This window comes from Rhopalosiphum maidis, chromosome 2, assembly GCF_003676215.2.
Source record: "Rhopalosiphum maidis isolate BTI-1 chromosome 2, ASM367621v3, whole genome shotgun sequence".
Lineage (NCBI taxonomy): Eukaryota > Metazoa > Arthropoda > Insecta > Hemiptera > Aphididae > Rhopalosiphum > Rhopalosiphum maidis.
Window position 1 is genome coordinate 74,987,674 of NC_040878.1, and position 19,480 is coordinate 75,007,153.

The window sequence follows — 19,480 nt, forward strand, 5'->3', positions numbered from 1 at the left end:
TTCTACAATTATAAACATTACATACCTATGATATACCATATACCATGATATCTACTATTGTTAATGATGTTTTTAACCGCAATATAAAGCCATATACTCAAAATTTACGTTTATACGTACATAGTTATCGCGATGTTATTGTACGACGAAGACAATCGATAGTATTATGTAGTTACACACAAAAATCGTGTTCAACGAGGTTGACGGCGGTTCAGGGTAATCTGCATAATATACGCGACGACGCATGATCCGCAAACATCGCACATGTACTACATTCCAATGTTACACAGTTTCAAATATTGCTTTGCAAAAGGCCTAAATCACTTGTACTCGAGAAAAAACGAACGTATCGAAAGCGGTGGTGTCTCTGTTGTATCGCTATTTCAATATTATTATAAGTACCTATAATAATAATACACGATACATTTTTCATGCTTTATTATAATATGTGTATTTATCGGTCCACGCAGTATATTATATCAACCGGTGTAGACGTTAAGAGTGCGTCTTAGCCATTCGATTTAAATTTGTAGATATTATTATTATTTTCTCCTCATCTTATAATAGGCTTTCCAATTTTTTTTCACTGTACTTCTATTCTACTGCTACCAACATCTGTCTCTTTAACATTTTGTGATAGACTACCATATGTACGTTTATAAACGCGAATAACGACATCGGTTTTAGGATAATTAGTGTTTGTTTCGATCATACTTCGGGAAAATCTTTAGCTTATCTGAGGTTTTAATTATCCAAAATCAAGCTAGAAAAATTTCCTTACTAACATTAAAAAAATGTGCACTTAACTGATAAAAATTATTTTTAAAAAAATTCAAAAAAATAACTTGAAAAAAGTTCCTTAAAATATTACTTGTTTCGACCTTGTTCAATAATAATTTCATCATATTTCATTATATGTTGTATTTTGAATAAAACAATATATTACAGAATAAAATAAGTACGGAATCTAAAATATCATTTATAGATAACTTGGTTTTAATTTTAAAATAAACTGTAAATTAAGGTGAATCATTTACACAATACACATATTTGATTCTTGTAAGTGCCTAAATTTTACTAAAACTATATAATTGAAAATGTTACACAAATAGGCTATCATGTTGTTTCCACAAAAAATATTTTTGTTTTGACAAAATAAATTTACATATACTTATGCTTACAGTACAAACTATACTATTAGTATATAGTACATAAGTCAATTAAAAATGTCATAGAGTATAGTTATAAGGATTACAAATCTAAATATTATCAACCTATCACGCATAAATGATTAAGTCAAAACAATTTTAAAATCTTAGTCTCTGATTAAAATTATATTTTTATATACGTATATTATACCTTTCTATCGAATTTATTGATTAAAAGAAAACATTTGATTGCGCTGTTTTTTAAAGTTACTAAGAGAGTGATCCATGTGGTAAATAAAATTAGATGGTAGGAGACTGAAAACAAGAAGGAGACAAACGAATGGAGTATATGACATAAAGTACACATAATACGTACATATTTATGGAAGACATAATGCAATGAGAATGAAAAATAAAGATGTTCTAAACTACGTACCTATATCCTACATAAATATACATATTATATATATATATATCAGCATGGATGTATGTGTATGTGTGTGTACATGAGTATTATGTGTCGTATATTATTCGTACGCCACGGTAACTCCAAACGTCCGAATACGACGTAGATTGCACTACTATTATATAGTAGTAAATACTATATTATGATATTATTGTTACGAACTCTTTGAAAATTGCTTCATCTTACTATTTGGAAAACTTTATTAACTGAAAACTATGTCCAATCAAACGTATAAATGATATTTAGTATATAGTGTATTAGTTTACAATGTATAATATTGTTTTGTAATAGTACAGGTACAATATTTAATAACAGATTGTGATAGTTTTAGTTACACCTTTAATTTTGTTTCATTTTTGAATGCTATACATTTTCTTTATAATAGCAATAGACCAAGTTAAATGATCCTAGATATTTTATTTTTAGGTAAACTTATTTTTGTAGCCATTCAAATTAATATTTAATAAGTTACTTTAGATATTTTAAGGAACTTCTGAGTCTTACTTTGATGCATTTATTTTTTCTAAAGTTAATTAAAGTGTTCAAACAGTTATACTGAACTATAGTAGAATTTTAAATTTAACCATAGATTAAACTTTGTAAAATCAAATAAAGTGTGATAGTAAAATTGTAATTAGTTTAATATTGTATTTATTTCGTGTTTTAATGTGCATAAATAACTATTGTAATAAAAAGATGAAATTTTGATTCAAAATATATTTGTCCCAAATAAACTTAAAAGTCATAATCTAAAAATTAGTAATTTTAAGTTAATTGATATCCTAGTTATCTACTCAATATACATACAAAAAATATATTATTTCACTTTCTGTTATTTGAATTTTTATATTGTTATACTATGCTTCAAGTATTTTAAATTAAATAGTAATGTAACATTTTAGTCGATGAACTATTTTTGGATGTTTCATTCTGAAATTAACTACTAACGAATATTTAGGATACATTTAAATCAGATTAAATTTATTCTAGAATTCCAGTATTTGATTTTAAATACAAAGAATATTATATTACACATTTAAAAGCTTAATGATAATTGATTCTAATAAATGAATTTTATCCATAGTTAAAAAAAAAAAAGATCAGCAAAGCAATTAATTAAAACTCAATCATAAATGGTTGTAATAAAAACAAAATTAAAACTTTTTTTGAAGAATTAACATGTGAATATTTCATTTTATTTTCAATAACTTTTTATATAATATAATTTCATATATTTCATATACATTTTATTACCTGTATTATTGGTAAAAAACAAATATTTATCGATAAAATATTTTTATTTGGGTACAAATATAATAATATAAATAAAACAATTCAATAAAAAAATAAAAAAATATATTACTAATTTTTAATATATTTTACAAATTTATTTTTTATAAAAATTAAAAGTGATGACTTATACATTGTATAATTATCAAACTAACAACGAAATCTGATATATTTATTATATTTTTATTAATAATAAAGCATTTAGGTTTATTTATATAAATTTCTCAAATAAAAACGGTTACGTATCTAATGATCTCAGGGTCTATTGTGATCCTCTATTCTTTTTCATATCTAAGTTTAAAAAGTTCTTCAAGTAGATAATCACTGTGCTAAATAATATGATTACTTATTAGCTATTATTTCAGGGACGAATTGTTGTTCATCCGGTCCCTCCTTATGCGTTGTGTTGGGCTTCTGGATGTATCATTGCAGCAGGATGTGATTTTTCAGTGCAGTTTTACGACCAAAACGGACGTTCCTGCAAACAGTTTGATTATTCACCAGGCAGTAATTGTCCTGACCAAAAGGAGTTTACCGTGGGCTGCAGTAGTCCCAGTGGACAAGCAGTTGTCATTGGCAGTTTCAATAGGTTCGATTTATAAATATTACCATTTACCAATGGTTTTAATAAAATAATTTGAAAAGTTTGAAAGGAAAAAATAATTTAACTTTTAAAAACAATGTCAAATAATATCGATTACAACGTGAAATATCTTTGAATTATGCGTATATAAACGTTTAAATACATATATATATATATTTATAATTAAATGCACTACATGTACTTCATGATATTTTATATTTAGTATTCAATATTCAAATAAAACTAGTAATATACTTTAGTAAAAGTATCCATAACAAAAAAAAAATTATTCGCTACTGATTTTAAATTAATCATTAATTATATATCTGTTGATCATAGTATATTCTAAGTTATAAAAAGCCTTTCACCAAATGCACATCATAATTTATTGTATTTTTTTTATTATTCATATTTTATTTTTCTTCATTGAACAATGATTTTGTAATAAATAATACTATGACCTACATACATAACGCATATTGATGTTTTCTATTTACCCCCGTAATAATTATTTAAATCCTGCATTTGAACCTGAATTAACTTCATGTTTTTTGTTATTTTATAATATATATATATATATATATATATATACTCTTTGTGAATCTTTAGAAGATATTTTCAGCTTAACATAGGTGCATCAAAGTAAAAAGGGATACATTCCTTATTAGTGAAAGTGTACAATAATTGAACAGCACGTGTAAGTACTATGTGCACATGCTTTTAACATGGATGTGATAAATGAGTTTGGAATGTGGGACTCAAATATCTTCTGTAACCATAGTGTTTCAAATTATCTCTAATGTTCAACTTCAGCTAATTTAATGGTTTTTGGCAAATAAATTTTACATAAATCATTGTACTTTTCAACATAAATACATTGTAAAGAATCATGCACTTGCGGGTATATTTATATTTTATATGTGTAATTTTATTATGTTTTATCTAAAAAAATGATAAGTATAACAGAGTAAATAATTAAAACAATACAGTTTGTTAAAAAATACAGTTAAAAAAACATTTTATTATTTATATAATTTATGTATATCTCATGACCTATACTCACACTCACAATAAATATTGATATACTTATATATATGAATTAGATATACTAAATACGTATGGAACATAAGTATATATTAAATCATATATTATACTCTGCAAACGGCAGGAAATATTGGCGGAAACATTTCAAAACGGTAATACACTATCTCCTATAATTTTGTCATCTTTCATTGAATCCAACAATTAATTACTAAAAAAGTATCGCATCATTTAAATGAATATAGAAAATGTATACGTATATTGTGTATAAACTATAATTTCTAACAAGCACTATAAATCTCTATTCTCTATAGGCTAGGTTATTTTTTTTATTTATAAGTAGGTTTCTAGTTGATTATCAATAATATTCTAAATAATATGTAGGTATTAAAATCGCATTATGAATGTTATTTTATGGGAAACAAACAAATTATAGTTACAAACCTACACAATTATCAATATTTTATAATTAATTTTTTATAAATAAATTATTACCAATGTATAAATGGGATATTATTATTTATATTCAAAAAAATTAAACTTTCTTTTCTATAAAACTATAATAGCAGAATATAATATAAAATGTTAAATAAATTCAGGTTACGGTTGTACTCGTGGAGCCCATCTAAACTAACATGGGAAGAAGAAAATGTCATGTATATACCCAATATGTATACAGTTTCTGCATTGGCATGGAAAAGAGATGGATCACGCATTATCTGTGGTACTTTATGTGGAGGCATGGAACTCTTTGAATCTGTTATAAAGTAAGAAAATTAAATTGTCTGTACTGAATTAATTAATAATTATTTATAAATATAAAAATAAATATTGAAGGATTTTTTACACATTCAATATTTAATTAAAACACAATGATTTTGTAATTTAATATGTAAGAGTCATTCATTTTTTTCTGATATTGTTAAGCAAAGAATGAATAATATCTTCTTATTAATTTATTTTTTATGGTTAAATCTATGAAAATTTATTCTAAAAAAATTGGCATTCATCATAATTTTTTAAATACAGCATTTAATCTATTGACCATTTACAAAATAAATATCGTCTATAAGATATTATCTATGTTAAATTTACAATCTATATCATATGGCAACATAAAATTTAATTTTTTTTTTAATTTTTTTCAATACAGAAAATATACAAAAAAAAAAACCACAATTGTAAATTTTTGTTTCACTCAGTATCTAAAATACATTATTTATAATTGCATTAAATAACCTCATTTAAGTTTAAAGTTTATTTGAGTATGGGTAATATCAAGTATTTTATTACCACCGAAAAAATTTAAAAATTGATTATGATAAATTAATTTTACATTACCTATATAGTTACAACAGTAATACATTTAGGTACAATGTAAACTGTCATGAATAATTGATTATATTTTATTTTTATAAGTTAGTTTAATAACTCAGCTGCTATTTTTTAGACGAACCGTATGGAAAAATAAATTCGAAATGACCTACGTAGGGCCAAGTCAAGTTTTAGTGAAACCACTCAATAACGAATCTAATAACCAATCATCACACGGTGTTATACTTAAATCTCAATATGGCCATGAAATTGAAGATGTTCGAGTAATGGGAGAAGATCGTTACTTGATTGGTCGTACAAGAGACACTTTGTTATTAGGTAATTAACAGTTAACTAATAATTTAACGATTAAATATGTTATAACAATCTACTTATAATAAAATAACGATAAAAAAGATTGAATGCTTTAAAGCACTATGATACGGTATACTTAGATACTGTAAATACATTGCATAGTCTCAAATGTTTCTTAAGAACGAATCTTACATTCCTAAAGCACAAACGAAAATTAAATAAACATAACATACATTAATTAAAACATTGCCAGTGTAATACATTATGCAACTGCTCTGGCATTTAATAATAATCTTAATAATGTAAGCCATCGTAATAGGTGATATGGAAAGGAATTTACTGAGCGAAGTTGTGTGGCCTTATTCTGAAAGAAATGAGAAATTCTACTTCGAAAATCCAAGTGTATGTTTGATTTTCAATTGTGGTGAATTGACCCTCGTGGAATACGGAAACGATCAGATACTAGCGACCGTCAGGTAATCAAATATGCGCTAAAATATTAAATAAATAAAAAAAAAAACTATCTAGTGTTGGGAAAGGGGCCGGAGATCAGTGTATTTTCTACTTTTTTTCCTACCGATGTTTAATTACAAAACCATTATCTGATATAGACGTGATTGGAGCACGGTGAAGCATTAATTATAATTAAGTGTAACGAGAAAGCTGTCACATCACTCTACAAAAATCTTACAAAATAACGACAAGGCTGGCCAAATAGAGGACCATTAATTACAATTAAAATATATGCAATATCTATAAACATAATAACGTATAATAAAAATAAAAATAAAAACAAACATGGTTAAAATAATCTTGGTTGTGTTGTTACTTATTATATTCATAACCAGAGATTAACGTAGTAGTCGATAGACAAATTGATTTGACGTCAGATTACAACTTATGATTTTGTGTGATGCAAATAGAAGTAACAATAATGAATAATACATAGGTAGATATAATATATATTATATAAATAACTTTGCTAAACTTTAATAATATATTATTTTTTCTTCAATTCATAAAAAAACTTTTTTTTATTTGAATTCCCCTATATACAGAATTTTACTTATATATTTGGTGAACATAAATGTTTTCAGATCTTCACACCTTAGTTGTCGTATATTATTTAATTATAATTTTTGAGTGTTTTGAACGATTACAATGTATTTTTGGTATGGTGAATACGACAGAATAATACAGTGGTGGATCATTAATTATATGGAATGGTCATACGCGAAATGCACGATGTGATACATAAATTCGGGTCTGTAAATTCCGTTAAAGAACAATGAACAATTGTTATAGAATCGGTTTTGCGTAAGATAACCTTAATTCAAAATAATACGGTCTCGTTTTACATAATTAAACGTACATAAATTACTTCTAACTATGTATGCAATGTACTTTTACTCCAATTCATATTTTTATCTGATAAATTTCAATCATTAAACGACGATTTAATAAAGTACCTATGTGGCTATATAGTAGGTACAATTAAATAAAAAAATTAAAAAAAAAAAAAAATTGTGGTTTCAACAAAATTATGTTGAAATAATATTTTATACATTTTTAATACTATAATAAATTAATTACGATGTAAAGTTTTAATAGGGGAAATATACGGGTTTGTTGTTATTTAAAGACACATTGATTTAGTTTAAAAATACATACGTAGTGTACTATTTATAATTTTATGTTTTTTTTTTATTATCGCTCGATCGATATTATTATAATTAACATGATAGCATAATACATATACTTACCTATTATATGATTAATACGTTTCTAAGAATTATTAAAAATGACATAATAAGTTGTAAATGATTCCTACAAATAAAAGTTGAATAAGTCAGATGACTGTGTTCGTAATAATCTTAAAAAATTAAAAATCTTCTAGGTATTGAAAATTAAATTTCGTTAAAAAATTATTCATATTCCAAACGATAATAGAATTTAATATTATCGAACCATATTTATGTATATTCTACAAATTTTTAAAAACAGAAAAATTTTAATTTTTGTCGTTTCTTAAATTTAATAATATACATATTATTAGATTATACATATATTTTCACAAAATAACCATCATTTAAATTAAAGTTAAAATGTGTAGTTCATATATTATTTATATATACACATAATATTATATATTATGTAAAATGTACATAAACAATTTAATCGTTAAAAATATAATAAAAACTAATAAATAAAATGTTTCACTTTCGATTAATAAAATAAAAAACAAAGAATGTTATGCATTTAAATTTCTCAAAATATCTATTAATATTCAGTAAACGAATATTTCTACCTACTGTTTCTGTAGTTTTACTAGACCTATCTTATTGCGGGGTATATTATTGGCATGGAATCGACCTCGTATTTTGTGGAATATACTCAAAAAGCTCTTCACGATCTGTCATTTAAGCTGTAAAAATCACATGCCTATATGTACCATCCTCGATTTTATACCTGTGCTTATATAATGCATCAATATAGTACATAGATATATTTTATTTTTGGTTTATTTTTTAGAACTGAGTTTGTAAATCCTCATTTGATTAGTGTACGGCTGAATGAACGCAAACAATTCAACTCCAACGAAGAAAACAAAAAACTCGCCTATTTACTGGACTTAAAGACAATTTGTATCGGTAATAGAAAATAGTATTTTATTATCAACGTCCTAGTTTTTATATTCTTACTTCTCGCCGCTGCCCTATACTCATCATCGAATTATTATACCTCACTAAACTATTTATTCCGCATTTTACACCGATTTTTATTACTAAATGGAAAACCAAAAAATTCTAGTTTTAGACACTATAATATAGTCAAAAGTTATATGAGCTCACCAAATATCTTAGAATTTTTACAATCAAATAAAACTTTATAACAGTAATGAAACATAAATGAAGACTATTCAATTTATAAGATAAATATTATTAATGCAAAATTACTGGTATTTTTTTTTCTTGGGGTATATAATACGAATTATTGACTATGAAAATAAAGAATATCAATTAAATTAATTTATTTCATACATTTAGATAAACAATATGAACCAAATAATAGTTTTTTAAAAACATTATCTCCATATATAAACATTTATAAAATATATTAAACATTAAATTAAAATTGAATTATCTAATAATTAAGATACAAAAAATTATCACTATTCAATACATAAAACTTGACGACACTTATATAGTAATTTTAATATTATATCTACATAATATAAACACTTTAAATATTTTTCAGCAATCCCAGCAGTTTTAAATAGATTTCACATTTTATACACAACATTGTGAAATACCTCTTTAATGTGTAACCAAGTTTAGCTTATATCCATCACCCTAATGCTTCATAGAACAATGTTCCTTGTAAAAAGTATTCTTATGGATCATTGTAGACTTTTTTTTATTTTATCTTTACACTAAAAAGTGTGATTAAAACTAAAGCATAATATGTGAATAAAATAATATCTCAATAGTAAGTATCTGAGTTATAAAACAATAAGATTAAAACATGTGTTTATTTATCTAATTTATAAAAATTCCTTGTAAAATAATAATAAGATCAAAATTGTTTAACTACTTATGATTTGTTTAAATAAATCAAAGTGTTGACATTATAATACGGCTTAATTCAGTTTATATTATTGATGTATTGTAAAAGTAATCAAATAATTATGATTTTGGAAGATAAAAGTATTTATTGGTTTTTATTTAAACATGTACTCTAAATTAACTTTCATAAAATTACTAATGTATTATTTTATCGTACAATTAAATTTTAAATTGACTCATGTATATTGTATACATTTTATTAATTTTACCAGAAATTACTGAAAATATAATTTAAAAATATGTATTTTTATTAGGTACCGAATGATACAGTAATATAATAATATGTTTATAGTGCAATGTTTTTATTAAAATATATCTGCAATCCGTTTCATACAAACATTAAGCAACAAAGATAAGACTTACTACAAAATTTCTTTAGCTCAGTCTCTTTTAAATCTATGGGGAATATATAGTGACAATTTAAGGTATTTCTAATGATTTGTATGGTTGATTAATTTTGAGTGAAATTTTTTGTAGAAGCTTATAGATTGAATGTTCTTTATCTACTTTTTAATTTTATATCATTATGTAGGATTGTATTTGTTATATACCAAGGAGCACCTATGTTGAGTCTTAAGGTGATTTAATTGACTTAAGAAAACTTTAATAGGGCAGATATTTAAGGGATTGGAGGGTCCCAAATTTTAATTTTACTAGATCATATTAGTCTAATGATTGATTTGTTTACGAGAAGTTTAATATTAAAGCTTATGTTTGATTTTAGTATAGGAAGTAGGCAGATGCATGAAGTTGTTTTTCTTTTTTTTATAGTGTTATTTGACCAAATTAACTTTTTTTCTGGAGTGATAAAGACTGTTGAAGTGGAATTTGTTTAATATTTAATTTAAGTAAGGGTATTCCTTTACCTCAATGGAAGCTAAAATTGTATACATGATTCTATGGAATTGATTTATATTGTATTTTCAGGGATTAAATCCAAACTGAGATTTTTTGTAGTACTTACATTATGTTGGTCTATTAATAATTATTGGTTTAATTTTAATGTAAAATTATTTTTCGATTAGTTTTTCAATTGTGGATAGTAAATTGAGTTAGAATTTAAAGTTCTTAGGTATAAAATGAATTTTTCAGGTCTATACTTAACTAATTTACCTTTAAGATCTAAATGTTACTAAAGTTACTAAATGATTGTAGATAGTTTTGTATCCAGGATATTTTTTTCCACAAGATTCTAGCGTTGCAAATAATCAAGTTAAATTATCTTTCTCATTATTTCTGTCTTATGTAGTTATGGTACAGGCTGTCTCAATAACTTGATTTTACGCAATTTTAAAGTAACATTTTTACAAAATAATGATTTATTTGATAATGTACAAGTATAAATTATTTTAACTGATGTAGATTTTTGCTACCTATTATACATACCTTTTTGAGTCATTTTTTTTATATCTTTCAGTGGATTTAGTTGTAGGAGTTGTTGACCTACAGATTGGCCATGCAATAAAAATTGATTGGCTCGAATTGAATGAAACTGGTCATAAGTTATTATATCGAGATAAAAGTACAACACTTACACTGTTAGATGCAAGAACCGGTCATAAGGAAATATTACTGAATGGGTGTTCTTTTGTACAAGTAAGTTAAATAAATTATGTTTAAAAATAATTAATAATTTAAATGGTTTTTAAATATATGTCATTTAATAATAATTAATAGTTTAGGAAAATTAGTCATACAATTTATAGAATATTTATTTTTATATTTGTGTATTTTAAAAAAAAATATATATATATGTACGATAAATAATTTATTTTACTCAACGTATTAACTGCGAAATTATTTAATTTATAACTAATTTGGTTATCATTTAATACATATATTTATAATATGTATATTATATATATTTAATATTTATACATAAATTAAAATGGATAGATATTATAGTTTATAATTTTTATTTAACTGAAAACACGATAGTAAAAATAAACTTTAAACATGGAATTTGAAAAATTTTAATTGGTTAATATATTTTACTGAAAAATTAATAAGAATCAATTTTGTTTTTATGTAAATTCTGTAAAAGAAAATTTTCCTCCGTGGAAATCATAAATGAGAATTACATTACAATTTACTTATAATGAAATCGGAAAGGTTATTACTATAATAACAGTAGCAATAAAATTAATTTTGATTGAAGATATTTGAACTGTTTACTTAAAATCAATATAATTATTAATTTCATTCTATATCTAAAGACTAATTAAATTGGTTTTTATTCGAAGACTTCTCAATTCTTGAAAACTTAAACGTCGAACCATACATGAATACAAGATAGGAACCTACAGTTACCTATAGTTACATTTAACAATATTAAAAATATTTAATTGTATTTTATTAAATATCGTTTATATATTATACAAGCTAAAAAGGGAATTATATTTAATTTTTCAAATATATATACTTATATACATTATACGCAACATAAATATCATTCCAATATTAACACACTTTTTTTATGAAGATAAGTCTAGAACCTAGGTATTATAATTCCATTTAAAAAAAATAGCTACTATTAAAGTCATTAAAATCATTTTTAAATTTGTAAAATAATCATAAAACTTCTATGCAACGGAATCCATCAAAATGGATTCATTATTCACAATTTAACAATAGACTAGTATTATTTTTCATTAACATACTATATTATTATAAGAACTTGTTTCTATTTCTTTGAATACAAAATTATTTTAACGCCAAACACATGTAATAATTATTAGTGAATAAAATGAATTGTATTTAACAAAATTACAATATTACTCCAACCATAGTATTATTAAATGGCTTTTAGTGTGTTTAGTGTTAAACATTATTGAAAACGTTGTTCTGGGTCCCGCGAAACATTGAACAGTTTTAGTTATAATAATGAACGTATTCGCATCGAACACAATAATCATTTTACTAAATAATATCAGATTATTGTAAACACAGCTGAACCTATGTATAACGTTGTATTGTATTTTCGGTGCACAGTGGGTGATTGGCAGTGATGTCGTCGTGGCTCAGGGACGACAAGGCGCTTGTGTTTGGTACAATATTGACACGCCCGACCGAGTAACTGTGTTAACAGTGGCTGGCGACGTAATGTCCGTCGACCGAATTTCGGGAAAGACAACGGTAAGTTGTAATACAAAAACACTTATTGGTTTTTCTGTTGTAGAAATGTAATATACATAACCCATCGCATTGAAATTTGCAAATCCATAACATTAAACAATGCAACAGACGAGCTTACAACAATTAACAAGAAAAAAAAAATAATAAATAGTAATTTGTTCTTTGTCACAATATCAGTTCGATATCATAACAATTTTGCTGTCTTTACATTTATTTTAAATCAATAAACACAATAATTGTTTTTTTTTTTAAATTTATAGTTAATATATTTCTACTAAATATACAAACTACTTTGTACATATAAATAATTATATATACATATATTTTTGATAAATATAGAAAAAAAAGCCCCGTATCAATTAAATACATTACTCGTTATTTTATTATGATTTACATAATTAAATATAATCATTACATTTATCTATGTAACACTTTTTTAACGTATTTATAAGTATATTTTCAATCTGTATTTAACATTGTCAATAATTGTCATTTTTCATTTATATTATATAATTTAAAAAATGTTAAATAAATTATTTAAATTATATAAAAATGACAATTAATTCATATTTTTTAATTATTTTAAATGTTTACCCATAAACATTTTTTAAATTATGTAGGTACAAATAACAAATTACAATTATCGAAAATGTTAAATGCAGAGTGCAGTTATACTTTTAGATATGTTAAAGAAATGTTACATAGATAAATGTAATGATTATATTATTTAATTATGTAAATCGTAATAAAATAACAAATAATATATTTAATTAATACGGGGCTTTTTTTTTCCGATGAATGTTGTTAGGGACTCTTTTTCTGGGGCTTTTTTTCTGATTACCATTTTTGATAAACGATAATAGTTATTTTAATATAATTTTAAATCATGAAGTTTCCTGAACAAATATTTTGATATGTTTAGCATTTTAATATTTCCCCATTATCATTGAAATCTTAATTAATAACCATTTTTTTTTAGAATATTTTTCAACCTTTTAACCTTACAATTGAAAATGAAATATATTAAAAGTAAAATCTTCGTTCACATATAATTATATTAAATATATTTTTGTGTAATATAGAATTTTAAAATCACTTATGTTGTGTTCTAATTATAAATCTGATTGGAATTAAAATGTATTCTTTCACAAATTAAACACAGATGAATGTATAGAATAAATAAGTATACATTTTTCATAATTATTAATTTGTTTTATTTATTATACTATAATAATTTACTTAAATAGTAAAATAAGTAAGAGCTAATTGTGTAAACTTTTGTAATAATAAACATTCATGAAATCCAGATAAATAATTGATATAAATGAACAAGTTTTAAACGATCAAAATTAAAACGATTAATTATATTTTTGTCAATTCCAAAGAACAAGAAATAAAGTTAAACTGTTTTTTGTAAACTTTTAATTATAAAATTATATTACACATTAATCATAATTATTCATATATCGTAATAATAAATATGTTTACGTACTTTTATTGATCCATATTTAAACGGTAAAAAGTGTTATATATTATTTTAAAACCAATTCATAAACACATTCCATTATTGAAATGTTTTAAAAAAAAAATGATTTTGAAGAAAATGGATAATTATTTATATTAGTTTTAAATAATTAAATACTATTCAATTTTTCTGATGGATACAAAGAAAAATAGACACAGTGTAAAATAACGACAGGGCACTTAGAATATGGATATAAATTAAAAGGGTTTCAGTGCACACTTTTTTATTGATGCAATTAATATTATAATAATGATTAGCGTCTGTTTTTTAAAAATGTACCTTGGTTACATTTTAATTGATGTCAGTTAGTTAAACAAGACTTGTCGACGTACGTTTTGGCATAATTATAAAATTGACAAACTAAGAGTTATTAACATAAACTAGAGCCTAAAGCGTTGGGCAAAATGTGTATAGGTCAAATACTATCCTTATACCTATTTACTTGATACCTATCTTGATTTTTGCGAAGCACGGGCAGATTCAAAATACGTCATTATTCGCACGAACTGTAGATGGGCTTTTCCTTCGTATGCTCAGCGGTTTATTATGTTACCAGGACAGACCGTCTAAAAGAGAATAATATTGATTATTTTTACCCTACAACAGTGTTCTACTGTAAGCAATTCCATGATAAGGACACGATTTAACAGCTAATGGGAGGTACACATAGGCGAGACGTATCAATACCTACTCAGACATACGCACGCACGCAGACACACACAACCCTGCCTTTGCTAACTCGATACGTATTTGAGAAACTATCTATAAGTATTGTTTGTTATTTTCATTGAGATTCCGTTCACGTAAGAAATAAAATTCATTGAGTTTCAGAAATAATTTTATTGAATGACAAAAGTCTTGCAATAAATATTTGTGGGTTTTTGTACAATCATATGTCTGGTAAATACATGTTAAACCTTTTGATTTCATCACTTCCTCTTACATAATTATTCATGGTAATCTAAGTATAAGTATGGAGAGTACTTAATATTTAACAGCTATTAATATTATTTTACCTCTATAAATGTCTGTTCTGATGAAGTGTAACTGATAGTAGGTAATTTTTATCGCTAATTATTATACAACCAAACAAACAAGCAAAATAATGTAATAAATAATAATGATTGGTTAAACAAAATACATGAGAAAACTATGTAATCGTAAAACATTCTTGATTGGAATACCTATCATACAATTATAAAAAATTAAACTGTTTGGCGTTCCCACCAATTATTAAAATTGAACAGTCAAGGTTGAAATTAAATTCATTAAAATCCTTAATGTCGTATCTTTAATAAATTTGTTTATAAAATGCAATACTTAAGTTGGTGATTTAATATCAATGATTAAAAATAACAATAATTACACGAAAAACAGAAATTTTATAATTTTATATATATGGTAATGAAAAAATATAATTTTTTGATTTATTCAGGAGATTAAAATAATGAAAAATTGTACTGAGTAAAGTATTACGTAAAAAATGTTTAGCTACAATGACCTAAAATTTAAACTATTATTAATGTGTTTTCCGATTATTTGATATCACTGTAAAATGTATTATGAAAAAATTTCACACACACAACATTCAATGGTCTTCTTAACTTCTGCATCGGCTTTTTTTTTTAAATTTTGTTGAATTATTTAAAAATTATTATTTTCACTAAATGTACATTAATCCCATTGTAACTTAATCATATAATCTAAAAATATTTATAAATTCTTCAAATCTTAGTTCTTAATTGTGTTTTAATCACTTAAGTTTCAAAAATTTCATAAAGAATAATATGCAGTGTCCTATGGGAATTTGGTAATTTAAAGTGGGAAGGTAATGTAAATTCCATTACCTCATCATGTTAAATTAGTAATACCCCAGTACTCCCACTGTTACACAATTTAGTAAACAGAGTTAAACTCAAAAGTGTCTTTTTGAATTCGATAATTAGCTTTATGAACATAACAGTATATTGTAGCAAGACATTAATTCATTTAGATTATCTATTTTAGAATAGTTAATTATAAAAATATTTTTCATTTAATATTTTTTTATATTATTATATAATATATTTTATAATTTAATTATAATATTCATATCGATTATTTGGTAATTACAGTGTTAGCATATTTATATATTTGCATACCTTTTATAGAAGTATATAAATATGTATTAAGTGAATAATAATTTAAATTCAATAAATTTTCACGTATCTAAATATTATGCATAGTAATATTATTATAAAATATAATATTTATAAAACGATTGTTACAAGCTAAAAAATTAAACTAAATGTTTTTATTTGCATTAAATTTATTAATATATTATCTCAAGAAGTCAGAGTTAAATCATCGCATTGTTTGGTAGATTTTAAAAATATAGCAGTATTTTAAAAATTAGAAAACATATTTAACATATTTAGAATAAATTTTTTTTTAGATAATATCAAAAACAGATCAATGGTAGTTAAAACTATTGAGGCAATTAATTAAATTATGTACCCACATTTAACATATAATTAATAAAAAGGCAGGTAAGTGAGTACCGCACTGCTCTGCATTAGGCGTAGTTTATTATTATAGGTGATAGCCGATAGGTCTGTTTAATTTGATTTCAATGTTTTATCATTATATACAAAAAACGATTCTGAGTAGAAACAGTCTATTAGCCTATAACTACTAAGTGATAATGTTTTTTTGATAAAACTATTAAAGTAATTTATCTTAATAATTTTAATATTATTGTAAGGTGATATAATTATTTCCGGAAATATTTTATTTCTTATATTATTTTGTTTTTAATTATCATAATAATATTTATATACACCATATAATAACAAATTATATTTACAACTTTTAGCTGAAAAAAAAATTCTAGCGTCAATATAAAAATAATTTTATGAGCGTATGAAATTTAATTTTTTACGAAATCGTGTAAAATAACTATATATTACAATTTAAATATAGGTAATAAATTATTAGTCACTAATAATATAATATATCCTACTAATTATCCTAACTGACAAATCATCTCCGTTCAGAATAGTTTTTCATATACAATAATACCTGTCATTTCATTCAAATTTAACACATCCATTATAGTGACCTACTCCCCATCTTTACTATTATACAGCAATGCGATACCCACTTGCCCACCCTTTTTATTAATTTTTTCCTTATTTTTCTTTCTTTTTTTTCTGTCACAAAATTATACTAAATTTATTATTATGATAATATTTATGTAATTTAAAATTAATGATAAAAAAAAAAAATGTTTATGCATTTAAATGTTGGTATATTTTATTTTGTGCGAGTAAATAAAAATAAAAAAAACTTAACAAACCCATAGTTCTACACATTTTATATTATAGGAATACTTATAATTATTTATCAACTTAACATTTAAGAATTTAATGAAAAAATTATAAATTCTACTCGTAGTTATTTTTTTTCAACAACTATATTATAAATACGTCAATAAAAATATAAACATACGGATGTATATATTTTTTAATGTTATGAAAAGTCACAAGTAAAAGTACTATACAAATTTTCAAACAAATTTCTAACTTTTCCATAGTTTTTTTAAAAATGCATTACTTTATTTTAGTTTTTATATAATTATATCATAAATCAAATGAATAATTTTCAAAGGTCGTTATTATCACAAATTTACATTTAATTATTTACATAAGTTAATAAATATTAAATATACAATTATAAAGAATTGTTTATAATAAATCATTCCAAATATAATTTTATCATGTTAATTATATCGTTTAGTTTTTTTTTTTTTTTTTTAGAGAAATATTTACTGAAGTGATAAATCATAACTCAAAAGTTATGATAATGTACATTTAAAGATAAAAACAATGTAACTAACAATAATTTAAGACAATTCTGTAGCTAATTTACATATTTTATTTTCTATTGTACTCATTAAAATATAATTATGTACAAAAATAGTGTTACACCCTTTTAGTGTCTTACTGTTAATAATCTATGAATCTATGAATGATCATACTAAGTTTCAAACATTGTAATTCATTTTGTTTATACGATTTAATAATAACCTTTACACTTTTATCTATATGCCATTTATGTTGATACACATTTTAAAATAATAATTTATCTATTTTTTATACCCCGTAGTTAAGAGTATGTTTGACATAAAAAATAGTACTATGTTCAATAGTTTTTATTTTATTTCATTTCATATTTTTTCGCAGATTCGTTGCCAAGAAGGTGAACGACATTATACTTACGACTTGGACGAACGTCTTGTAGAATTTGGTACGGCTGTACACGATAGCGATTTTGGACGGGCTATATTATACCTGGAAAGTTTAGAGGACAGTGATGATCATCAGTACGAGGTTGATGGCATGTGGCAAAACCTATCAGATATTGGCCTACAGCTAATGAACTTGCCAGTAGCTGCAAGATGTTTGGCAGGTGTCGGTGACTATTGTAAAGCGTGGTATCTGCAAGAAACTTATAAGTTAGCTGAAAATTTCGCAAAGGAAAACAGTAATGTATAATCATATATTATATTAAGTCCGTTTAATCGTGCGCATAAGTTAAGAAGAGACAACAATAAACTTTATTTTTGATAATTATTGAAAAATATTATATTTTATTTATTAAATTGAAATCAATTAAAATAGTTTTCCTATATAAAAAAAAACAAATGTATGTTAATAGATAGCATTAATAAAAAAATATATTTAGAAAAATTTATCATTTTTAAAAATATTTTAGCATTAAATTTACATTTATATAATATAAATAAATATTTTATAGAATATATATATAACAATTTATTTTTTCATTTTTAACACAAAACACTTAAGTATAATAATATGTTCTTTCAAAATGGTCCTAATTTAATAAGAATTAGTAGAAATTATACTTTTAAGCATAATAAATGTTCATACATTTTATGATTATAAAAATATATATTAACAATAGTAAGGATAAAACAAAAATAATAAACATTTATTTTTTAAGAATTAACTCTGTATTTTTTTAAATGAAAATGTG

General features: G+C 23.6%; 1 protein-coding gene across 2 annotated transcripts in view; it reads left to right on the forward strand.

The window, feature by feature from the left end:
• Nucleotides 1-19,480, forward strand: part of LOC113551963 (intraflagellar transport protein 172 homolog) — an 89,635-nt gene that overhangs the window by 16,411 nt on the left and 53,744 nt on the right. The window contains exons 6-13 of one of the 2 annotated variants that reach the window (XM_026954573.1): nucleotides 3,258-3,493; nucleotides 5,128-5,295; nucleotides 5,979-6,181; nucleotides 6,477-6,633; nucleotides 8,690-8,808; nucleotides 11,201-11,379; nucleotides 12,775-12,918; nucleotides 18,667-18,967. In XM_026954573.1, the coding sequence (XP_026810374.1) occupies nucleotides 3,258-3,493; nucleotides 5,128-5,295; nucleotides 5,979-6,181; nucleotides 6,477-6,633; nucleotides 8,690-8,808; nucleotides 11,201-11,379; nucleotides 12,775-12,918; nucleotides 18,667-18,967 (1,507 nt within the window). The remainder of the gene's footprint in view (nucleotides 1-3,257; nucleotides 3,494-5,127; nucleotides 5,296-5,978; nucleotides 6,182-6,476; nucleotides 6,634-8,689; nucleotides 8,809-11,200; nucleotides 11,380-12,774; nucleotides 12,919-18,666; nucleotides 18,968-19,480) is intronic. The other variant, XM_026954574.1, reaches the window with a different exon arrangement.